At 44.6% G+C, this 25,770-nt stretch overlaps 2 protein-coding genes across 3 annotated transcripts in view; one reads left to right on the top strand and one right to left on the bottom strand.

The window, feature by feature from the left end:
- The window catches only part of LOC139613562 (oxysterol-binding protein-related protein 10-like), a 34,196-nt gene extending 19,795 nt beyond the window's left edge, over nucleotides 1-14,401 (bottom strand). Inside the window, exons 1-6 of the mRNA XM_071470322.1 lie at nucleotides 14,097-14,401; nucleotides 7,207-7,385; nucleotides 6,046-6,125; nucleotides 4,351-4,443; nucleotides 1,871-2,228; nucleotides 842-966 (exon numbers count right to left, since the gene is read on the bottom strand). Of these exons, the coding sequence (XP_071326423.1) occupies nucleotides 842-966; nucleotides 1,871-2,228; nucleotides 4,351-4,443; nucleotides 6,046-6,125; nucleotides 7,207-7,385; nucleotides 14,097-14,305 (1,044 nt within the window). The 5' untranslated portion in view covers nucleotides 14,306-14,401. The remainder of the gene's footprint in view (nucleotides 1-841; nucleotides 967-1,870; nucleotides 2,229-4,350; nucleotides 4,444-6,045; nucleotides 6,126-7,206; nucleotides 7,386-14,096) is intronic.
- Nucleotides 14,402-14,927: 526 nt separating this feature from the next.
- Nucleotides 14,928-24,619, top strand: gpd1l (glycerol-3-phosphate dehydrogenase 1 like). Of its 2 annotated transcripts, none has more exons than XM_071471000.1 (8): nucleotides 14,928-15,485; nucleotides 16,037-16,214; nucleotides 16,372-16,512; nucleotides 18,560-18,698; nucleotides 18,881-18,993; nucleotides 20,409-20,645; nucleotides 20,735-20,883; nucleotides 21,696-24,619. In XM_071471000.1, exons 1-8 carry the CDS (start codon nucleotides 15,442-15,444, stop codon nucleotides 21,790-21,792), a joined length of 1,098 nt encoding a protein of 365 aa, XP_071327101.1. In that variant the 5' UTR covers nucleotides 14,928-15,441; the 3' UTR covers nucleotides 21,793-24,619. The 2 variants fall into 2 exon arrangements, with proteins under 2 accessions (XP_071327101.1, XP_071327102.1); XM_071471001.1 differs by having other exon boundaries at nucleotides 14,942-15,485; nucleotides 20,735-20,841.
- Nucleotides 24,620-25,770: the final 1,151 nt, after the last annotated feature.

Genomic DNA, 25,770 nt, shown 5'->3' with positions numbered 1-25,770 from the left:
CTGTATATGATGGATGTTCGGGACATGTTCACCTGGACAGTGTTGGACTGTGGTGGACTGTGCCTCCTTGTCACAGGACGTGTTTTGTTGTTCTGGTGGTGTTAAGTCAAAGAGCTGACAAAGTTTCAAACACTCTGTCAGTGCAGTGACCGCGGAGCAGTCAGAGCTCCTGACTCTCTGACGCCTCAGTGATCTGTCAAACAGCCGCTGGCTCAACACTTTTCACTTCATGTCTCAACACTGACACAAAAACAGCTCCTCACACTGACAGCAGGACGGACCTCAGACAAGATGTGATGAAGAAAAGAGGAGAAACGTTTTATTGTTTAGTCAACATCAACAGGAAGCAGCAGCAGTCTGGGTCGTTTACACCTGATGTCCTGAGTATCCTCTCTCTGAAAGTAGTCCCTGTCAGGTCACGTCACAGACTGTGGCTCAAATATTGAACAACAAGCTGGTCCTGATTTAAACACCTGGATAAACCAACAAACTGCGGAATCCATCGATCATATAAATCTGTCATAACAACAGCCCCTAAACACAACATCACATCAACAGACTGTGTCCCAGACTGGGTCTGTGCTCGTGTTCGTGAGGAACATGTAAAGGTTCTGATGGGTCAGCATTTAACACATAATTATTTAGACAATGAGCATGATGATAGAACAGAGGATTAAATAAGGTGAGTAATTAACTTTAGACATCAAGTAAAAGACAAAGCACCATCAGATCAAACAACAAGAACAACGCAGAGTTCCCCTCAGTGACTGTAAACTGTACGTTGTATTTATGTGATGTAAAACTAGTGAAGGTGATGTGTAACACAGTCATGTGATCTTACCTCAGGGCGGAGGTCCAGGTCCTGCTGTGTTTGGGTGGAGGATGAGCAGGTGGAGGAGGACAGAGGTGTTTGTTGTTTCACCTGTTTCTCAGAGGGAGGTCTGGACCAACCAGTGGAGCTGTCTGCTGGAAAACAAACAGGATCACAGCTAAAGTCTCCAGACAGCAGCAGAGACACAGCTGAGACTGTATGAGTCTCTGTTAGATCTGTGAACACAACCGATCTCTCTGACTGGTGGTGGTGCCTCAGCAGTGATGGAGCACATCATCATTGATCATAGACTGAAGGATCAGTCAAGAGGACGTTTGAAGTTGATGCCACAAGAAAGATCAAGGTTCACAGAAACATCCTCTGAGGAGCATCGATGCAGGCTGTAGGTGGTGGCATCAGTGACATTAAAGTGACTGATTCACCTGTGAAGCAGCAGCCAAAGAGGTTCAGGTGTAACTTAACACATCAGGAGAAACAGTCAGAGGTCCCATTATAAAGTCTGTAATCATTGGCTTGTAGTCAGTGTCAAAGGAAAAGGGAAGAGGGAAAAGGATAAGGAGAGGAAAGGAAATAAAAACTAATAAACTACTCACTCAAAGCACAGAAGTGAAAGAAACCAGAAACCAAACTGCCAATTTAAGTATCAAACCTGGTTCCAGGAAGTGCTCCAGCTGCTATCCAATCCAAGCAGTCATGTGATCCCACTTACAACAATCACTTAAACTGTGAGAAGATCACAAGTGGAGAAGCTCGTTAACTGACGCTCAATGATCCACGATCATCTCACACTTCATAGTGATCCTCCTGAAGTGACGCTGCTACTTAGCTTTAGTTTGTAGACGACCGACTCACCTGTGGAAATGTGACCTTTTTTCTTTGTGCTCATGTGTATCACATGCTGCACCTGTCATTCACCTAAGCACAGTGTGAGCCACATCCAGAAGTGGTCTGGGTGTGTTGTGCAGGTGGAGGTGGACTCAAAGTTTTATCCTTTCATCCACTGATTATTCAGACATGACCTGACATCACTCAGCTCACCTGTAGGTGTGCGGCCTTCACTCTGGTTCTGGTTCTGGTTCTGGTTCTGGGTGTGTTTGTGGCCACTTCCTCGTCTTCCACTGTAGTAACTGTGAGTCGGGCTCTGACTGCGGGACCCGAGGCCACTGGGCTCCAACTGGGTCACACCGGAGCCGTGGCGCTGACTCCATGACTTGACTTGACTTGTGGGCGGAGCCTGATTCAAACCAGCTGAACCTTGGCTGAGGCTGGGACAGGGGATGTGGTTCTGGTTCTGGTTCTGGTTGAGGGCCTGGATAACATTGTTCTGCAGTATGCTGAGGCACTCCCCCAGGCAGCTCAGGGTGGCTGCAGAAGTGGCCTTGAACAGGAGCAGGTCCTTGACCAGGGGGAAGGAGAGAGAGAGAAAACAGAGTGAGAGGGAGGATGAGGAGGAGGAAGAGGAAGAACGACCTCAGCTGCTCCCAGTCTGACCAACAGGAACATCTCGGTTTAAGGCTTCACTGAACGAGATAGACATCATGTTGACACGACACTCTCCACATGTTTGATTTGACAAATCACAAATTGTTTTCCTGTGGTTGGCGAACAAACTTTTGTGGCCGTGGTCAAATTCAAAGTGCTGTAACTCTTTAATGTTTCTTTTAATTGCAACCAAATTTAGCTCAACTGAAAATATATATTCTATGTTTAAAAAGTTGCTGCAATCTGATTATATCAATCAGTTTTAAACATGCCTGTGATGAGACACTGCTATAAACTATAACTGGACAAACATGTGCAGCAGCCCAGGTTATTATTATTATTATTATTATTATTATCATCTACCAAAACACCTCCCCCTTCCTACTGCCACCACATCTGCATCACTATAACCTTTCATAATCTCTCAGGACAAGACCACTATCAGTTCATCTTATGTGCAATCACTGTGGTCACACTGTGCAATAATCTTGGGACACTATGTGTAATATTTTAGAAAGTACTTATTGATGCTCTCTGATGATGTTGATGATGATGTTAATATACCTCAACAACTGAAATCATAGTATTTGCTTGTCTGATGTGCATATCACAACCCCTGTATCTCTCTCTGTCTTTGTTTGTTGATAATTTGTCTCGATCCTTGTCGACACATCCTGTTGACCATCAGGAAATGTGCAGACAGTTAAATGATCCACAGCCTGACATGTAGACAGAGCTGCAGGATGATCGGGGGCTGGGAGGTGTCCTGGATGTTTAGTTTGACCTTCAGTCAGACTCAGACACAGATGATTCAAATCCTTTGTGTAAAAATCAGCTTCATTTAGGAACAGCCTCTTCTTCCATAATTACTGATTACCAACAGTCAGCTCCCTCTCTGAGGGGCTGGGGGTTAGTTCAGGTTGGGGGTGGGTCTTCTCACCTGTAGTGACCTCTATAGAGACAGACCTGTATCACTGCACTCAGACAGGATGTATTTAGTTAATTATTCCTCCATTAGCCATCTCATGGTTGTTTCCTCCACCAACCAGCCAAATATGATTATGATCAGTTCATCAATTCATCTTGGAGTCCAAGTCAATATTTGGACCAAATCTAAAGAGATCACCATGACCTAGACCTTTGACCCTGACCACCATAGTCTAATCAGTTCATCTTTGAGTGTTAATACATGTTTGGAGTGGAAGTGTTACTGAGACATCACATTCACCAGAACAAGACAGATGAACACAAAATGATGACTGTATATCAGAGGCCCCGCCCCTCTGATGGGTGGTGCCAACTGACCCCACCCACCACAGCTCCACTCCACCCACTTCCTGCCCAAGTCCTTGTAAAATCCATCTATGCCAAACATCCACCAGCTGTTTTCTTCTTCTTCTTCTTTAAGTATAAAGATTTGAAGAAGAAGAATCTGGAACATGAGTTTGTTCTTTTCTTCTTCTCCTTCAGTCATGAATCACATCACTTCATCCTTCACACCTCTGCTCCAGTCTCTGCTCAGGTCAGTGTGATGCTCGTGTGGTGTTGTATGGATGTGATGCCATGTGACGTCTCCGTCTGTTTGTTTTACTTCATCAATAGAAATTTAAATAGAAAGGAAACATGTCACAGCTCTAAAACTTGGCTGTTAGAGGCTGTGTTCTGTCTGATGACTATTGATGAATTATTAGAAGCAACACTTTGGGTGTTTACCTGGGAGTTAACCTGGATGAAGTGTTTTCCAGCCTGAGCTGCTGCTGCTCTCACAGATTAACTGAACACACTGATAACTGATGAAGCTGAACCAGGTTATAATCTGGGTCTGTTTTCGCTGATAAATGTTAAATACAACGACAACAAGCCCCTAACTCCATGGTACAAACAGCTGGACAGATGTGTCAGACAGAGCAGATGTCACAGTAACCGATGTCCTGTGTTCACATTAATAAAAGTAAACACACACAGACTGTCTCTAACAGGTGTGATGGATGTGTACCTGACTCCCTCTTCACTAGACTCATTATAAGACGTGTTACCTCATCCAGAGAAGCGAGGGCTCCACCTCGGGGGGGTGAGGATTCGACCGAGGTGACGATGTTGTTCTGCCGCCCCTCAGTCTGGCTCATCACCTGCACACAGACAGTGGTAAATTATCACCATGGTAACCTCACATACACCCATCTTATAACCTACACCTGTCATGTGACTCCACCCTCAGAACAGTCTTTATATTTTATGCACACCACTGCCAACGATCTGAGAACAGTTCATCTGTCAGACTGTTTTTACTGTCGAGCATCACGTCACAGGTCAGAGGTTGTTCCCAGATATTCACTGCTGCTGAACCTGAGAATGGTTCGTCAAGAAGTATGAGGTGAAACTGTTAGTCCCATCAGGCCAAACCTGACAGAAATAGAGTCTGGCTCCATTACCTCCAGTCACACCTGTCTGCAAACACATCTTCTGTGGAGGCAGAGAGGAAGAGGAAGAGGAGGAGGAGGAGGAGGAGGAGGAAGTTTCAAGATCAGTGTCAAATTTAAAGAGTCATAAGGTTTTCACCTCTGTCTCTAAAAGTCAGAGGTTCCATCTAAACTCTGAACCATGAAAAGCATCTCTAATCTATATTCAGAGTGTGTGTGATTTTCCATCAGGTCATAACTGTAATAATGATTTGGTGAAACAGTTTATGTGATGATGTCAGACTAACACTGTATATCTGCTGTATCTGATGTATGGTGGTGGATTAATGTGTATTTTTGCAGGTCAGGTGGAGCAGGTTGGTTCTCATCATGGTCCAGGTTCAGTGAAGGCAGCAGGTCTGACATGTTGTTAATCTGCAGCTGCTGTTACACACAGCTGTTTGTGAGGGACCTAAATTGACATAAGTATGAATAAATTAATATATAAATAAGTGTAGAAATACATAAATAGCCCTTGTCATTACCATTTTTAAAAAATTTGCATTTATTTATGTATTTCATTTATTTCTGCATTTATTTATACTTCTGTCAGTTTTGGTCCCTCCTAAGTTATAACTGGAGACGTCCGGTTACCAGGCGTCATCAGAGGCTCTTTCAGTGCCTGATGTTCCATGTGCTTGTACTCAGATTATTAAACATGCTCTTATTTTGACAAGTGACCTGAACGTATCCATTTGTGGCTAATGAGCATGAACAACGTTAACAAAGCTCTCACACCAGAGGGTGATGGTGATGCCCCAAAACCCTGCCAACTGCATAAAAAACATCAGAAGAAGAAGAGCTGTGTTTTACAGCAGAGACGTGTGAAGTGAAGTGACATCATCTCTCAGACTATGATGAAGTCAGTGGAGGAGCCTGGACCAGCCTCTGGTCTGTTTCTGTTTCCAGCTGCTGCATCATCTGGTTCATACAGGGCTTTTAATTGGCTGTGAGACCTGACCTCAGTCTGTGACTCTACAGCGGTTCACAGGGACGTGTCAGTGACTGGAGGCTGAGGATGGAGGGAGGAGGAGGATGAGGTTCTACTGAAGAAGAGCAGCTCATTAAAAAGAGATGGAGATGAACTAGTTCATTTTAATCAGTGTGATCTGAAGTCTGAGCTCCTGTGAAGTGTGAACTTGTTCTTCTATCTTTGTGAAAAACAATTTGAGTGGCAGACCTCACAGAGGGAGGGAGACTGAGGCTGTTCACAGGGCTGGGAAATCAAGTGTCATCACAAAGATGAAGAAGTGTGTGTGTGTGTGTGTGTACCTCAGCATTGCTATCAGAGTGGCGTCGGGAGCACAGCTGAAGCTGAGTCATCCATAACTCCTGCTCCTTGGCGTCTAGTGCTGAAGAACAGAGACAGCGTGTCAGAGAGAAACTGTGTGTGTTAACGATCAGGTTTCTTCGTGTCAGTGTCAGAGTCATTCTGACACACACTGTTACCTGTCCAGATTAGGAACCTGGTAACCTGTGTGTGGCCTGTGTGTCTGACCTGATTACAGAGACCAGGTTTCTGGTTTCCTTGATATTTAAGAGCTGGACTTACTGGAAAAAGCCGACTGTAACCCAGTTAGTGAAGAGCATGTAAATCTCCCAGTGAAACAAACACACACACACACACACACGTACATACACACACACACACTCTGGGCCCAGACCCGAAGAGGAAGAGATCAATATGAGTGGATGGATGCATGGATGAGTGGATTAAATTTAACTAATATTTCATTGATCAAATCTGGACCAAAGTTTTTTTGGTGACTAAAACTAATAATGGTCATGTGACTGATACAAATATACAAACACTAACAGTCTGTCTACACAGTCTCATATTTGACACATATGATGGAAAAGATTCACTTTTATTTTAATCTGTCACACAGACCGTATAACTGCTCCATACATGACCCATATTTCTGTAATTCAAGTCTATTTCCTTCTGTTTTAGTTACATAACTACAGTGATTGTGTGCTGGGCTCAGAGTGCTGGTGACCTACCTTAACACTGTGCCTGAACGCCTCCTGTGTTACTGGAGCTGCAGCTCACACTACACCTCCTCTGTAGACAGGATGTTAAACTGAATCTAATCAGGTCTGGTTTTAAATCCACTTTCTTCCTTCCTGTTATTTCAAGTTCATCTCTCAAATTCCTGTCTCAGGCTTGTGAGTGTTTTTTCTTCAAAGGTAACTAAAGCTGAAGACACAGAGCTACAAGGAGGGACTGTATTTAGAAAGGGCTGAGTCTTTGAAAAACAGGAATTCTGCAGTTATACAGTCTGTACATGGAAATGCAATATCTGCACATCATGTTCCTCACAGTTTTCTGTCCTCTGGATTCACTAAGAGTTCACAGTTTATATTTCCCCTGTGAAAATGACATGACTTCATTACGTCTCTTTTTGAAGACATGAAGACACTGTCTCTCACCTCTGAGTTTGTAGGAATCCCCAGTAGTGGATTGAACAGTGAACATGAAGGGGAACTCATCACTGGAGACCACCATCACCCCAAGGAGAGGCAGGGACCCTCGGGGAGGTCGCTGGCTTCTACTTAGTTCATTGAGATAATACTGGAGCTGACCGACCTCTGGGTCCAGGACAAAATATCTGCAGGAGACAAGAGGGGAGAGAGAAACTGACATAACTACACAATATAATCATCTGAAGATATAAGGTGACATCTGAACACACTGACACTTCACTTCACTTCACTTCACTTCACTTCACTTCACTTCACTTCACTTGATACCAGACAGACATTTAGTGTTTTTGAAAGGTTTGACTTTTGAATAGTTCACTGGATTAAGACTCTACATCCAGTGGAGGCTGTTGAAACATCAGTTATATTAAAATCTTAGATGTAGACATGAACCTTATTATTATGAATGAGCAACTTTTGTATTTGTTGTAGTGTACAACATATACAAAAGACACATATAAAAGAAAGAATGAGAGGTGGGTACGGATGGGTCTTAGTAGGATTTAACTGATAATACTAATCTTATCAATACTCTTATTGGTTACTTTTTATTACTGTTAAAAAGAAACTGCCATATACTGAATACATTATTAGAAAAATAATATATCCAGGACAAGAATTGAATTTATAAATATTGTTTCTGGAAAATCGATGTTTATTATTCTATGAACTCAGTAATATCTCCCTAGAAAATAATATGACATTTTTATTAAATGTAATTCTAATGTATAATTATTTAAATCTAAAATTGAATTTTAAACATTATTCATCCTGTTTTGTGTCATCCTCCTTCTTCCTGCTGATGTGGACTCACTTCCTGTCAGGTGCTGCAGGTAGGGAGGGGGAGGAGCTAGTTTGAGTTTATCTGAAATCACTCACCACATAGAACTCTATATCTGATGTTAGCATGTTAGCATGCTGATGTTAGCATGCTGATGTTAGCATTTAGCTCAAAGCACAGCTGGACCTGCCTACAGCTGCTAGCACAGCACAGCTCCTTGGGCTGCGTTTATTGTTTTTCCAACCCAGTTTATTTTAAGTTTGATTAAACTCCGCCCCCATCTGTATGACGAAAGCCTTGACAGCTGTGTTCCCATAGAAACCAGCCATCAACTATGATCAGAGACACTACTTTGGGACAGCTGTAGAGCCTATAGTAGATGACTGACTATCACAGTCACACAGAGCCGAGGTCTGTGATCTGCTCACCACTAAAGACTTAAGACTAAAGACTAAAGACTTAAGACTTCAGACTTCCTCCTCCTCATACACACTTTATAAAGCCTGCCAGATGTCTTGAGTCCCAGCAGGTCCGTTAACTGTGACGTTAGCTAAGTATTATTTGTAGTTGATAAATGAATGATGTAGCTGATTGTGATGGTTTTGTAAATGGCTGTTTGTGCTGGTGGACTTGGTGGTTGTGTTTTTGTGTTGTGTTGTTGTGTGGTGACAGAGGAGAACCCAGGTGGAGGTGTCTTAGGCTCAGTCCAGCAGAGGGATTTCAAAGACATCACAAAACTCAGGAAATACAATGTGACCATCTGGACCTGGAAACATTTACTTTAACTGAGCTTCATCTCCACAATGAATAAATTGTAAACATGACATGAACACATCACACCACATCCACTGAGACTGATCGTTGAGCTCTGGTTGTAATATTTTAACACAACTTCCTGTTCACTCTGTCTCACACACATTAGCAACCAGTGTGAGTGTGATGTTGCTCAGTCAGCAGTCTGATGAGGGAAAGGACAAATCTGATTCCATCTCATATGCAGCCTACTGTGGACTGAGTGATTTCACCCTAGAGACTTTAATAAGAGAGCAGCATCTCTGAGTAAAGAGGAGAACCACTGATGGAGGGAGGGAGGGAGGGAGGAAGAGGGCGAGAGATAGATGAAGAGGGAGAGAGGAAGAAGACAGACAGGGTGCTGCAGGGACAGAGGAAAGAAGAGCAAAGGTTTGATGGAAAACAATGAAATCAACGATCAAAGAGACCATTGTGAATAATTTACTGTTTTCACACAGCAATTCTACCGTCATGTGAATCTGTCATGTGACTGTGTGGTTCACAGTGGAACATCAAGTGGATCCAACTGTCATCCAAATGTAAATGATCAGCAACACAAGCAGAGAGCATTGTGTGTGTGTGTGTGTGTGTGTGTGTGTGTGTGTGTGTGTGTGTGTGTGTTAGTGTGTGTGTGTGTGTGGCTGGTTTTAAGGCTCAGTTTCTGAATACAGGCTGTGTGCATCTCTCTGTGGACTGAGGCTTTGATACTTTCACAGTATTAATATAGAACCTAGACCTGCTTTATAATCACAAACACATGGACATCTACCTTTAGACTGTGTGGACCTTTAACATGAAGGCCAGGAGGAGTTATTTTAGTTTCGTAGCCAAGCTAAAAAGACACTGTTCTCAGTTACCTGCAGAAATCTACTTTGTATTGACCACAAAGACTCAGCATCTGAAATCATTTTTATCAGATTTCCTTCAAAAACATTATACTGCGTTCCCGCCACTTCAGGGAGGACTGCTTCAGAAACTGCACTCAGTGCAACGCTAGATTTTCACCATGGTTATTTCTGACAGATGAGTCAGTTCACCCAACACAGACTCAGGCTCACAGCCTGTCAGTCTGCTTCATTATTGTGGATCTGTGGCATTTAACCAGGTTGCTGGAGGCCTGATTGCATTAGTGTGAAGTAGCATAGCAACACAAACAAAGATAAAAAGTGTCAGTATTGACACGCTATACCTCATTAGCTCAGATAAATTATCCACAATTTGACCATTCAGTTCAGTTTTCAGTTAGTATGAGCACTAAAGTTTAATTAATACAGATTTACCAGCATCCTAAACCAGCAGGGTGATGAAGCAGTGATGACTCCCTACCTTTGAAGAGGCTGTGAAATCTGATTGTCTGTTCCTAAGTTATTTATTTTCCTTTAGTCCTCCTTCCTGCCTGGCAGTGGGTATGCTTGTTTATCTTCTCCAGTCCACCTTGTGAGGGTGGATCAAGTCTATCATGTTCTTGTTCAGGATCAGACTTTGGCTCAAACTGATCAGACAGAACTGACGTCATTGTAAAAGCCACAACCGCTTGATTACAGCTAAGCGAAAAAGGTCAAAACCATCATCAAAATAAATGAAACAACAAAATACAAAATACATCACACAGTGTAAAACACGTCAGAGACCACAGCACGCAGCTGATATCTACAGGTCAGCATTAAAGACTAACCAAACAGGCTTTTAATATTAATACCGGGCAGAAGAAGATGAGGAAAATGAGAGGAAATAGAGATGAAGAATGAATTAAAGAGACAGTGGTCAGGTTTCCATCCAAGTATGATGCTAATTTTCAAACGATTCCTGAAAATCTGCAGAAGAAAATACAAATCAACACGTGTCCATCTGCTGATTATTCAGTCTGTGCCATTAAACCACTGATGGAAGAGTCTGCGATGGAAAACATGATGGAAGTCTGACATTGCTGTTTGTTTCATGTGTTCATGTGAGGAAGGCTCAGCCTCATCATCGCTCCACACAGATTCTTCATCTGTAGATACTAATTTATTTCATTTCTGTTGCACTCTATCACATTTTTATAGATGCACCAACTCCTCCACTTCAGTCAAACATAAAACTTTTTTATTAAATTTCCTGTGTTACTGTTTGGACTGAGCCTAGAAACTTCCAGAGGTGAATCACCTGCGTCATACATCACTTTTCTAGTCTGAACAACACCTCACAGCTCTTTACACTATGAGTCATGTTCACACACACACCAGTGGCAACAGAGCTGCCATGATATGAGGCGTCTGCCTGTCACCAGGAATTATCTGGGGTTTGACATGTACACCAGAGGAGTGGGAGTCAGGAACTGAACCACAAGACAAGGACTCAAAGGCTCAACTCAGACACAGATGAGAGTCTCCAATAATCAGAGTCCCTTTCCTGGCAAAGGTCAGCACACAGGAAACAAACACAAGGCAGATGGATCTGAAGGAGGGAGCTGAGGTTTGGTCAAAAAACTGGACTCAGGTCTTTAACCAAGAAACACATGCTAAGATCAAGGCTGTAACTCTTCATCACTGAGGAAAATGAATGGAGTAAACACACCAGCAGAATGGAGACAAAGGGCCGACACATTAGGGCGGTGCAGACAATCACAGTGACCGAAACACACAAGAGCAGGAAGTGAAAACTCAAGACTAGCCACTGCAGGGAAATTACTTTCAGTGTCACAGTATCACCTTGAACTCGAAGAGATGTTCCCTTTGAAAGAGTGTCCACTGCGCAGCAACAATAAAAAAAAAGCTACAGGGGGTCACTGCAGAGGGGCCGACCCTTGTCTACAAGCAGCTGAATAAATGAGGTGTTGCTAATGAAGACATGACAAAGAGGTGAGAACCAAACAGGCGAATAAAGTTGATCTTTGAATGTTGAAGTGAACTGATCACTGAGTCTGTTGATCATGAGCTGAAGCAGGTCCAGAGTTAACAGAACCACAGTCTGCTTCTGTAGGACTGAACGTCCAGAACAGTCTGACATCAACTCACATCCCAGCATCGTAGCGCAACACCCCTCAGTTTAACCCAAAGTGGTCGTTTGGTGCTGACTTCATATGCTCTCCCAGCAAGGTGATGCTGCCTGGGATACAGCGGTTGCCAAGCAACAACTGTCAGATGATGGGCTGCTCAGCTGATCTGGTGAGCTCACTCCAGGGTTGATAGAGCAGATTTGGTTGAGGATGATTCTTACAGAGAGGCAGAGGTTGATCAATGGTGGTTTTAGTCTCACGTTCCTTAACTCGATGAATGGTGTTGGAAGTTTTTTTTTATTGCCTGGATGACAGAACTTCCAAACTACTATGGAAGTGAGACTCACTGAAATACAATAATATAAACACTTATTCAGTTTGGTTCTGAGCTACATTGTGTTTCAGATTCAGATGAATGTGCACGGCTCAATGAAGAGAAAAAATGTTCCACTGGAGAAGAAGTAAAATCAGACTAGAGGAGAGGAAGTTACAAAAAGAAAAAGAAAAAGAAGCTGAGAGCAACTCTTCATGTCGGAGCAGGTGAGAGGTGAGACAGGTTTCTGAGTCACACCCACTGTGTCGTCTCTTAGAGGAAGTCAACTGGAAGATTAGCGGTTTATCAGATGCTCCAACACAGATAATACGTGTTAGTTGGATCAGTTCATTGTGGTTTTGATTCACTTCTAAATCAAAACCTGATCCTTTAAGCATCACATCACAAACACACAAGATTTGTCCTGGTTTACTTAACTAGTTCATCACATGGCTCTGCACTGTTTCTATTAGTGGCTCTAACTCTAACAGTAAAGAGGTCAGATTGATGCGACATGTCAACAGGTTTCTGTTAAAGTGACTCCAAACAGACCTGAAACTGGTCCATGTCCAGGGTGTCTGCAGCTTCGTTCATGTGTCTGTAAGTGTGTGGAGTGTGTTGGTAGGGAGGGGCAGTTTAGTCCACCCTTTCTCTTCACTGTGACATCACAAGAGAAATGTGACACACATACCAGAGGAGGCTCCCTTCTCAGAGGGACTGGACCTGCAATAGGCCGACACCCTCCCAAAGGCCTGAGGGTCATAGAACCAAACAGTCTGACCTGTGCCCTGGGGGGGGGCTCCCACACCCCTCTCAGCTCTGTCCAGATGTGACATCATCAGTATTGTCCTCCATGGTTTGCAGGTTGGTATAGTGTGTTTGTGTGTGTCTGTATGTTGACTATAGATTAAGTCATTCCTCTTTCAGTCCAGGTTCAGGTCCAGGTCCAGCAGTCAGACAGTATTGATGATGGAGGTGTGTGTGTCGTCTCCAGGCTCCACTCGCTCTGACAGGACGTCAAACACACAAATACACAACCTGCTTGCGTGTGCACACACACACACACACACACACACACACTGCTGTAGGCCTACTTAACTCATGCACTCAGAAGCCAAGAAAACTGGAGGGTGTGTATGTGTGTGTGTGTGTGTGTGTGTGTGTGTATGTGTGTGAGAGAGAGAGAAAGAGAGAGAGTGAAACAGAGGGTGTGTGGAAGTGAGTGTACCACACACTGTCAAAGTGTGATCATAGAGCTCATTACACGATTGGATGCTTTTCTTATCGATCCACTGAGACAGAGAGAGAGAGAGAGAGAGAGAGAGAGAAAGAGAGAGAGAGAGTCAGCAGTTAAAGAGAGTGGGGGGAGGGTGAGGGAGGGGCGCTGTGATGCAGGAGAGGAGTGCAGGGCTTTCCTGATCCTGGATGACTCATTCAGCGTTTCTGGGACTTCCACCCCCACATCTCCTCTCTCCTCTCATGAATGGAAGGATGCTCCTACAGATGAGTGAGTGGAGAGACCACCTGACCATACATAGACCTGGTCCTGGTCCACAGGCTCTGTGGGGTGTTGCCTCAGGTGGGCGTGATGTGATCTCAGTCAAATAATGACTGACAAATAAAGTACTGTCAAATCTGACTCCGAAGCTGAGTTCATAGAGACACACTTCAGGAATCTGTTTATAACACACCTGTCTGAGCAGACAGACTGAGGGGCGGAGCCAAACTACACCTTCAATCCAAAGACAAAAGTTTGAGCAAAATAAAAAAGGCACAGAAACAGTGTTAGACCTTAATGTGAGGACATGACAGAAGTTAGAGGTCAGACGCATGACTCTCCTCACAGTGATGAGCTGCCAGTCACTACAGAGACAAGATAACTGAGGAACATCACATACTTCACACCTGTGACACACTGAGTGAGTGAGGTACTGTCAGACCCAACAGGAGCCCCCCCCAGTCAGTCCCGTACCCACCTGCTCTGCCAGCCCTGGAGCAGGTTGGTGTATTTCTTCAGGACCCCCTCCAGGCGCCGCTTGCTGCGGGCTGCTTTGTGGTGAGCGGGGCCGGACCCTGCGCCGCTGTCCCTGGTCCTGGAGCCCACGCTGTGTGACTGGCCGCCTCGCTGCTCCTGCCTCCTGCAGGGGCTCCACGCAGGACTCTCGGGACGCGCTGACCGGCTCATGCTGCTGCTCGTGGCCGCTCTCCGTGCGTTTCCACCGGAGGAGGATGAGCAGGAGGCACCGGGCTGCTCCGACACTGTGCACACACTGGAGGGTACTCCGACTATCTGACTGCGCCCCCCCCCCCCCTCTCTTTCTCTCTGACGTAATTGCGTTTGTTATTTTGGAAATCCCGGGTTGGTCACTCCCCCCAGCCCGGGATACTCCCCCCTTCAGCGGCCACAGGGAATCACTAATGCAGTAAAACCTCGGAGCACCGGGCTGAGAACCAGACTGTGCGCCGGTGTTTAACATCACAGAAACACAGTGGAACACAGCAGACAGGGGACCGTGTGTTTCACTTCACATGTAGACTGCAGCTTGTTTTTCTCGCCGTCCTACACATGCAGGTTTCTCCATTTGAACACTGACTTGTGCTCTGTTACATATGAGCTGTATTTCAGATGAATCACCTGTCGGACTTTTCTTACCGGGAGGATGTAATGTAATGGTTAAAGGACTGATGGTTCAAGTGAAAATGAATGAAATATCAACCAAGTCAACTGAAGCAGTGTTTATTTCATTCATTTTTATTATTATTTAATGTTGTGCCTTTCTTGATAACACTTCTCAGTGTAAACATTTTAATGTTTTTTATTGTAGCAATAACACTCTATTATAAGAATTCAAATGAATAAGCAGCTAATCTAACATGTGCAGTGTTGAAATGATGTTGTTTTGATCTGTTTAATGAAGGCCCATATGTGGCCCATAGATAAGCAGGCTGTATGATCACTACCCTGCTCCGTCCCCGCAGAGACACTGTGCTGTATCTGAAGCAGCCTCAGCAGGTATCAAACAGTCACATGACCCAGTCTCTGCTGGACGTGTATCATTATAAACATTGTATATTATTACAGATGTTTACTACAAATGATGCTCTCTGTAATCCATGTCTGCCTGTTATGGTCATACCCGGACCGTTATGTAATCCGGGGGCTGCCATCTACGTCAATACACAAAACTACAACACTAATACTTCAACTCCCGACAGCCTCGTGTTCGACGCGTTTGATGACGTCATCAGCAGACGACGCGGATCGTCGTCCCCGCGGTGTCTCCGTGCAGCGGTATTCAAGTAGCGTCTGCAGCATCCTCCATGGCGTCTCCGCTCAAAGTGTGCATCGTGGGCTCCGGGAACTGGTAAGCTGCTGGGGGGTAGTGTAGCTCACTGATGATGGTGCAACTGGAGGTCAGAGGTCAGAGAGCGTGGTCAGCTACAGGTGCTGGATATAATTAAGTGCCTTGTTTAGTGGCAGTTCAGTGGAGGGCGGTCAAACCCAGGGACATCTCCCAACTTCACCCCAGGAGAACAGCTGCAGGCTGCAGCATGTTGACAGACAGCTGTCAGTGTATTAGGAACACGTGTGTGACACAGTGCTGCAGTGAGTCCTGCTCCCTGAGGCTGGTTCAGGTGTTGGTTCACCTGTGTTACACAGAGAGACGTGTCTGTTGTTCTACCTGCAATAACACAACACAGTTCAGCATCAGTGCCACAAACAACACAATACTCCGACAACAAACCAAAACAAATCCATTCTCACTGCTGCTGTTTGTAGAGATGAGAGCTGCTGCAGACAGGTCTCTCTCTCTCTCTCTCTCTCACACACACGCACACACACAAACACAAACACAGACTAAAGATGTGGAGGCAAACCTCTGACCCTTGACCTTTGACCTCTCCTGTGTTGCAGGGGCTCAGCCATCGCCAGGATCATTGGAAGCAATGCCAGGTCACTGCAGCGATTCGCCACCACTGTGAAGATGTGGGTGTTTGAGGAAAACATCAATGGCAGGAAGTTGACTGACATCATCAACACGGAGCACGAGAACATCAAGTACCTGCCTGGATACAAACTACCAGAGAACGTGGTGAGACACAGTCCTCCTGCAGCCTTCATCAGCTACACTGAGCTCTGCCTGCTGACGCTCGTCATTACTGCACTGAATACAGAGTTAAACAGAGGTGACTTTTTCTCCAGGTCCAGTCTGACCCCTCAAGACCTGATCAGACTCTGTCTCTCCACAGGTGGCCGTGCCGCAGCTGCGTGATGCCGCAGAGGGAGCTGACCTGCTGGTGTTTGTGGTCCCTCACCAGTTCATCAGGAAGCTCTGTGATGAGTTGGTGGGCTGTGTGTCCACCAGAGCTCGAGGAATCACACTCATCAAGGTCAGAACTTCCTTCATTCAGCTGACTGTCTCATGCCGCTGCTCTGCTTCACACCCTTAAACATCTGTGGACTGTGACATCATCACCTGATGTGTGTTTAACTGCTGCTCAGATTTTCATCAGGTACAGGTCTGTGGTTGTGTCGGGAGGAGGACCTGCTGCAGCCTGCTTACAGGTCACTGTATGTGTGTGTGTGTACAGTGGAGGAAATAAATCCTCAGCTCTATCCAGGTAAAAAAGCTGATTAAAAAGTGTGGACGAGGCCGTTATGGAGGGAGGGGGATTTATTGGAGGGAGGGGGATTTATGTCATATCAGGCTTTAGGTACTGCAGGACTGGGACTGAGACCACGGCTGTACCCCCCCCCAGTCCGCTCAGAGTCAGCAGCAAACTGGGACACAGCTGTTCTCTCAGTGTTAGAGGAAACAAATCCTTCAGAATAAAAGCCTCATCTGTCAGTATAAACTTCTGTCCAGTTTTAAACAGAAATGTAAACACAACAGTTTTCAGCCTCTGTATGTGTGTGATTACATCTGTGCTTGTGCTCAGGTGACACACAGCAGACACATGTTCATCACTGAGCTGTATGTGTGTGTGTGTGTGTGTGTGTGTGTGTGTGTGTGTGTGTGTGTGTGTGTGTGTGGATGTGTGGATGAATGAATGAGAGGTGAGCTAAGCTGTCCTTCTGTAGTGCAGTCTGGTGTAGTGTAGTGCAGTGCAGTGCCACTGTGTGGTCATAGCGGCGCTCTCTCTAGTTTGTGCTGCTGAGACTGTCTCCTCTCTCACTGTCACTGAGATGGGGGGGGGTGAGTTTGACCTCAGGCCTCCCCATGATGATGTAACTGATGACTCTGCATGGAGGAAAGTGAGAAAGGTCAGACTGTAGATGATGTTTAAAATGTGTGTCTTGAAAAGTGTAACAGTGTAATAATCAGGTTCTACTGTCTGATGAAGGATTTGCTCCTTTTGGTTCTGCTCTGTTAAACAGAGCAAATCATGTTGTTGACTGTTTGTGGTCCTTTTATCAGGTCACACTGTCACCTGTTGGAGGTCTCAACCTCTGAACCAGCTGCTATAACAAACACAGACAATGATCTGTATCAGCTGTGGATCAGCTGATCTCACTCATAGATGATGGCTATCGGGATCAGTAGCAAAATACGTGATTGGTGCATCACTAAATAGAACTGTTGAACATTGTCTTTGTCTCATCAGATCATCTGTGAGGGCTGCAGCTGAGTGAGTCATGATTATTTCAAACCATTAACAATGATCTGCTCAGGTTGAGGCTCAGTGTTTTCTCTTATGTCATCAGCTTCACTTTGAATGAACACAGACTAACATTGGAGGAGGCGGAGTCATGTGACTGAACATGAGGTAGTGTTTTTTAATGGGTCCGTTCATGAACGCAGCACTGGGGGAAGTATGAACTGAATAAACCAACAGGAGTGAGATGAAGTGAGAGGATCTAACTGTTGTTGTAGAGACTGATCCGGTTAATGACTCAGATCTTCTGCCTGGCTCTGACTGATCTGATCTGACAGCACATCTGTCCACATGTGGGACTGTAACTTTAAATGTGTGAAACATTATGTAAATACAAGGTTCAGGTGTAAATACAGGAGCTGAAGTCACACTTCAGGTAACAGTGGTTGTTCTACAGCAACACTTTATTTTTAGATTCATTACTGTGTGAGTGTGTGTGTGTGTGTGTGTGTGTGAGTGTGAGATAGAGCTGTTTCAATATTTCATCAGCTGTCTGCGTTTGTTGTCGTCCTGCGTCACTGAGTCTGAGCCTCAGAGACAAAGAGTCAGAGGAAGAGGAGACAGTTTGTCTGCTGTTTCTTCATCATCATCATCCTCTGCTTTAAATACCTGAGGCTCTAACGTTGTGACAAAACAAAGATCTGAACCTACACATCACTGATTATTCAAAAACTGAATGTCCTGCAGCTCCCTCCGTTTCTCTCCTCTCCCACCTCTCACCTAGTGTCCCTCACGTCCCTCTGTCTCTGTCTGTGTCTCTGTCTGTGTCTGTGTCTGTCAGGGCATAGACGAGGGCCCCGAGGGCCTGAAGCTCATCTCTGACATCATTCGAGAGAAGATGGGGATCGACATCAGCGTCCTCATGGGAGCAAACATCGCCAACGAGGTGGCAGCTGAGAAGTTCTGTGAAACCACCATCGGTAAGAAGAACAGAAGGCAGAGAGCACACCGGACAAAATCATGTTTAACAAATGAAAAGGCCTCTGATGAGTGTGTGTGTGTGTGTGTGTGTGTGTGTGTGTGTGTGTGTGTGTGTGTGTCTGTGTGTCTGTGTGTGTGTGTGTGTGTGTGTGTGTGTGTGTGTGCATGTGTGTGTGTGCAGGCAGCAGGATCCTGGAGAACGGGCTCCTGTTCAAAGAGCTGCTGCAGACTCCAAACTTCAGGATCACAGTGGTGGATGATGCTGACACAGTGGAGCTGTGTGGAGCTCTGAAGGTACACACACTGATACACACATATACACACTGATACACACATATACACACTGATACACACTGATACACACTGATACACACACTGATACACACTGATACACACTGATACACACACTGATACACACTGATACACACTCTGATACACACTGATACACACTCTGATACACACTGATACACACTGATACACACGCTGATACACACACTGATACACACTGATACACACTGATACACACTGATACACACTGATACACACTGATACACACACTGATACACACTGATACACACACTGATACACACTGATACACACATATACACACTGATGCACACTGATACACACTGATAGACACATATACACACTGATACACACATATACACACTGATACACACTGATACACACTGATACACACACTGATACACACTGATACACACACTGATACACACTGATACACACTGATACACACACTGATACACACTGATACACACATATACACACTGATACACACTGATACACACATATACACACTGATACACACACTGATACACACTGATACACACATATACACACTGAAACACACTGATACACACTGATACACACATATACACACTGATACACACACTGAAACACACTGATACACACACTGAAACACACTGAATCACACTGAATCACACTGATACACACTGATACACACTGATACACACACTGAAACACACTGATACACACTGACACACACTGAAACACACTGATACACACTGACACACACTGAAACACACTGATACACACACAGACACACACTGATACACACACTGATACACACTGATACACACTGATACACACTGACACACACAAACACACTGATGCACACAATGATACACACTGACACACACTGATACACACACTGATACACACTGATACACACTGATACACTCTGATACACTCTGATACACACACACTCACAGGGTGAACAGTGTGTTTGACCTCTGTTGTGTCTGCTGAGGTTTTTTTGCAGCCTGTTGTTTTCTAACAGGATGAGGTGTGCACTGTAATAAAACACATGCTGGTTCACACACTAACAGTACATTATATTATACATGCTGTACTCACATGGTCTGGCTCAGGTGATGCAGTGTGATGTCACGTTGTACCTGCCCAGGTTGTTTTCTGTTGTGCTCTGTTGTTTTATTGGCTGATTTTACTTCATGTCTAATGCAGGCTCATTTACACTGATGTTGATTTATGTTTATTTACCCTGAAAAACAAACAAACAAACCTACAACTCTTTCACTGATACGGGCCACACCCCCCAGTCTGTTCATTATTTTATTGTGAAATATGACACGTTAATAAACCGGTCTCTGGTTTTTCACAGATGTGAAATAATCTTGTCAACAAATCTTATGTGTGTGTGTGTGGAGCAGAACATCGTGGCAGTGGGAGCGGGCTTCTGTGACGGGCTGCGGTGCGGTGACAACACGAAGGCGGCAGTGATCCGTCTGGGGCTGATGGAGATGATCGCCTTCGCCAAACTCTTCTCCAAGAACGACTCTGTTTCTACAGCAACCTTTCTGGAGAGCTGTGGTGTGGCCGACCTCATCACCACGTGCTACGGCGGCCGCAACCGGCGAGTGGCAGAGGCCTTCGCCAAAACAGGAAAGGTAGGTGACGGTGTCGCACATCACGCGGTGAAGGTCGAGTGTGAAATGAAATGTGTGAAATGAGTCGACCCAGTGTGTTTGTGTTTCAGAGCATCGAGGAGCTGGAGAAGGAGATGCTGAATGGTCAGAAGCTCCAGGGTCCGGCCACCTCCGCTGAGGTTTATCACATCCTCAAACAGAAGAGCCTGGTGGACAAGTCAGTACCCATCAGCCTGTCTGTCCGTCCGTCTGTACACAGGTGTCTGTCTCACCTGTCTGTTGTGCTTTTTAAAGGTGCAGTGGGTCATTCAGACCACGGATGTTTGACACTGTGGGAAACACACTTAGTTCTCCTGCTGACAGGGAGACGATCAGATCGACCTCGGACTGTTCAGAGCTGAAGTCTTTAGCCTAGCTTAGCATAAACACTGGGAGCAGAGGGAGCAGCTAGCCTGGCTCAGTCTGGAGTTCAGGGATTGTGTTGTTAGTTTCATCTGCATACAAATGTAAAAAATACAGGTTGTATTGTTTTTTGTTTTGTTGTTTTTTTGGAGGGGGAGGGAGGGGGGTCAAATCTGAAGCAGCTTGTTGATCAGTGAGGCAGTTGTCAGGTGTTGATGATGTTTGAGCAGTGCTAGGCTAACTGCTGCCTTCAGTCTCTATGCTAAGCTAACACCTGCAGGCTGGGATCAATAATCAATATCAGAAACCTTAACTGATGTTATACAGCAGCTGTTGTTGTTGTGTTTCTGTGTGGACTGGTGCTGAAATCAAATTTAAAAATTAGTCAACAGTTTTGATTATTGACAAATTGTTGAAGATATTTATTGATCAAAAATGTGAGCTTCTTCGTCTTCTCTGTTTCTGTCATTAACTGAATATTAATGAACTCTCTGAGCAGTGTTTGTGCCGTTCCTGACATTTTATTGACTAAAAGATGAACTGAACCAGGATCAGCTGATTATTATTTATCAATAATATGATTTGGGCCTTTAGTGGGTGTGGCTTTGACAGGTGTCACCTGTGATGCTCCTCTTCCTCAGTGTCTGACTTTGTCCCTACTCTCTCCAGGTTCCCACTCTTCACGGCGGTCTACCAGATCTGTTTTGAGGGGAGGCCTGTCCATGAGATGATCTCCTGCCTGCAGAGCCACCCGGAGCACATGTGATCACCTGGTGGCTCCCACAGGTGCTGCTGAAGGATTCATGTTCACACCACGATCAGTTCAACGTCACTCAGCCTGAAAAGAAAACATCCTTCATCAACTCACCTAAACTCATGTGGACCAGAGGAAACAACCAGAGCTCCAACAGGTTTTATTTCATTTGTGATCCAGGTATGCTGACCTCCTCAGATCCAGATCTGTCACAGACTGAGGTCCAGTCTAACAGAGCAGACATGAGGCTCAGTTCTGACACTTGTCAAAGCCGGGCTCTGATTGGAGGATTTCCTCTCATCTTTACTCTGGTGTCTCCTCCCAGCTCAAACTGAGGAGCAGACCCAGTCACAGTGATTCACAGTGAAGCACCAGACGTTTCCATGTGTCTGTGGGATGCTGAGCTCTGTCTGTGTAGTTGTGTGTTTCTCCTCCTGTTGTGTTTCCACCTTTGAGGCAAACACACCTGCTCATGGTGCTGCTCAGACATGAAACACAGACTGACAGGAGCTTCATCTGTCCCCCTCCTGTAGACTCCAACAGCAGCACCACACTGTGGTTAAACAGCACAAACAGTGAGCTGCTGAGATTTGTCCGTTTAAAGAATGACTCTGGTTTATTACAACAATTTCTCATTGTCTTCGTCAGTAATGTTAATGCTGTACTCACCATGTTAAAGTCCTGCTCTTATAATAGTGACTAAAACAACTCCTCAATTAACTCAGTTCATAAAAGTCATTGAAGCTTTGTTTAATCCACGAGGCTCAGTGTCACCGTTAGATATTCAACTGTTTCTGTTTTCACGCTAAGTCATAGTAAAAATGCCCAACGTTAGTATCACTGTTTCAATTTTAATGATCACTATAAACATTTGTTACTGTGGTTAATTTAACTCAGGTTATGTTCTGTAGCATCAACCAGCAAATGTCTCCAGACACACGTGGAGCAAACAGTATGGGTCTGTTATGTGTCAGTTAAACATGGAGACAGAGACACACACACACACACACACACACACACACACACGGCAAAGAGTGAGCTGGGTTTAGTTTTACCATATACTATTATTGCAATCTGATCAATAAAAATGTTGATTTTTCTTTAAAAACCAATTAGTTTTTCATTTCAAGAGACCTGTGTTCTTTTCTCTTTTATATTTTCTACATATTTTTATATATTCTATTGTTTTCTTTTGTTTTATTCAAACATAGTTCCTATCTGATTACTCGATTAATGGGTAGAATAATTGGTAAAATAATTGATTACTAAAATAATCGATAGCTGCAGCCCTAATCATGACCGTCAGTCGGGTTCACTGACACCTCTGACTAAGTGTATCAGGGTCATTTTCCACCACAGATGAACTGATAAGATGAATAAACACTGTGTGACATGTAGGTGAGACACATCCAGGGTGTGGTATGGTTCACTAAAAACATGTCAGATCCACACACTTTCAAAATATAGTTTTGAAGTTCATTGGATAAAACTCTGGTTTGTTGACGGAGCTTTTAACTTGGCGAGTACAGTGTTATCATAAGGGACTACAACATTTAGAGCTGTTCAGTTACAGAGCAGAACCGTCCTTCAAAAGTCTCGTGAGGTCGTTCTGATGTAAAGGCTCCACCTCTCCTCAGACTGAGGTTACAGGTTTTACAGGTGTTCTCTGTCGTTACAGGTGTTTCCTGTCTGCTTGTTTTCAAAGATGGCATCCTCACCCTGAACACAACATTTACTTCCTGGTTTGTGAACAAACGTTTGAATCGGAGCCTGTGTGTTGTCACGGTGACAGTTCAGGGGTAACCTGCAGCGAGTGCTCATCAGCAGACAGGTGTGTTACTTACCTGAGCTGATTAAAACTACCAGCCATACAGACACCAGCATGATCCCGTAGCTGTGTCACATGATGATGATAGTAACTGTGTGTTTCAGTATCTTTCACCTGTTTTCACTCAGGTAACTCACAGGTGTGTTTTAAATGGTCCTGTCGTACACCTGAACACACCTTCACAGTTTCCTGCTGGAGACATTGAGCTCTACAGATATTTTACCTCCTGAACAGGTGCGGTGTTTAATGACGATACTGAGTGACTTCACTGACCTACAGTATGTTCATGATGCTTTTGTAAAACCAGCTTCAGCTCCATGTTGAATATATCTGGTATGTTCCTGTGAGGCTTCATCCACACCACAACGTTTTTGTTTGAAATGAAATTGACCTCCGTCCAGTTTCAGCTCAGAAATGATCTGCGTCCACAGTAACACACCTGATAACACATCACATAACCATCCAGTACACTGAGCATGTGCGAGCCGGTGTAAACAGGAAGCAGATTGTCTCCTCTCAGTTGATTAGTTCCAGTAGATCCTCTGAAGGAGGAACAGTAAAGACAGTCATAGAGTTCAAATACAGAACTGAACTGAACAACAGCTGCTGCAAAGACAACGTCACTAACACTTTCATTCATGATCCATGTTGTTTCACCACTGGTAGTCCAGGCTGATGAGAGCCAATCAGGAGCCACCGTGGGTGTCTACGTCATCATTTCTAAAGGTCTCTGTTTGTCTCCATCCAGACTACAACACAACCCTGGAGTTTTAGACTAAAACAAGTCTGTGTTTTAGGGGCAGAAGACTATGGAGGAGATTGGACGGAGGAGGAAACAGAGAAGAAGAGATGGGTTTAAGATTAAAACAGTAAAAACAGTAGAAGAAGAGATGAGTTTAAACTAAAACGTAGTGGAGTGGGTGTGGCCGAGTGTTTCTCTTTAAGCTGCCAACTGTCTCTCATTTGTATGTAATTGTTTTTTGTCTGATAAAGTTTCCTCATTGAACCTGTCAGTGTCACATGATCCACTGTGTGGTAAACAGTCCCAGTTCATTGCTCTTTATCTGCCACACTACAGTGAAGCTACAGTCATGTTTCTTGAACTTCCTCAGACTCAGCTCCACTAAAGGAAGTGATGTCACATCTTTTTTCCAAATTTGGCAGAAACATTCACTGCAGCTGTGTCTCAGTTCAGGGTCTCATCTGAAGACTGATTCTGTCACAGCGGAGTGACCAGACTGTCCCAGTTCAAAGGCTCCTTCAGATGTGGCCCAACGTATCCCAAGATTCTCTGTGCGCTTGTAATGAAAAATAATTCCTCAGCAAACAGCACTGACGGAGAGACTGAGGAAAGTGTTGTGTTTCAGCTCAGTTCAACAGTAACAGTACAACCGTTAAAACCAAGGGCCTTAAAACCTCAAGTTACTGTGAAAAAATGTTATGTGTTGTCAAGGTTGCTAAGCAACAGGACCTGTATTTTGCATTGGCATGGTAAGGGCGGGAACAGCTGATGACACAAAGTGAAAATCCTCTGTACACCGGACCGTCTAGTTTCAGCTTGGCCTGCACGGTCTGTGACGGCTATGAAGGGCCACACCTTCTTAGACCGGGTCCTCTGAAGGATGTGGCCCCTGAATTGAGACACAGCTTGTGACTCACGGATGAACTGATTAGATTTTGGTGGCCAGAGGTCAAAGTTCAAGGTCACTGTGACCTCACAAAACACACTTTGGCTGTCAAGTCCTCAAACACTAATTCTGACACTTTAACACAAATGTCTAACAGGATAAAATAAAGTGATGATATTTTACATGCAGAAGGTCAAAGGTCAACTTCATATTGACATCATCATGTTCTGCAGAAACACCCTGGTCTTCACCAGTTTTCAGCTCATACATGAGCCTGGACAGAGGTGGATGTAAACCTGACTGGTTGGTGGAGGTGAACAACCATGACGTGGTGATTCTAGACCAGGACGTTCACCAACATGTGGACAGATCCTAGCTCAGATATCTTCTGATCGGCAGCTTTCAGCTCTGTGTTTTCATGTTTGTTAGGTTAGTGTTCTAACTACTCTGTGTGGGTTATTAAACGTGAACATTTTTAACTTTAGTGACTCCGAGAGGTTGTTTCAGAAATGACCCACCCAGATCACACACACT

This window comes from Trachinotus anak, unplaced genomic scaffold, assembly GCF_046630095.1.
Source record: "Trachinotus anak isolate AG129_WGS33_773 ecotype Australia unplaced genomic scaffold, CSIRO_AGI_Tana_v1 ptg000032l, whole genome shotgun sequence".
In the NCBI taxonomy this organism is placed as follows: Eukaryota; Metazoa; Chordata; class Actinopteri; order Carangiformes; family Carangidae; genus Trachinotus; species Trachinotus anak.
The sequence above is the reverse complement of the archived record's forward strand: the minus strand, read 5'-3'. Positions and strand labels throughout refer to the sequence as shown.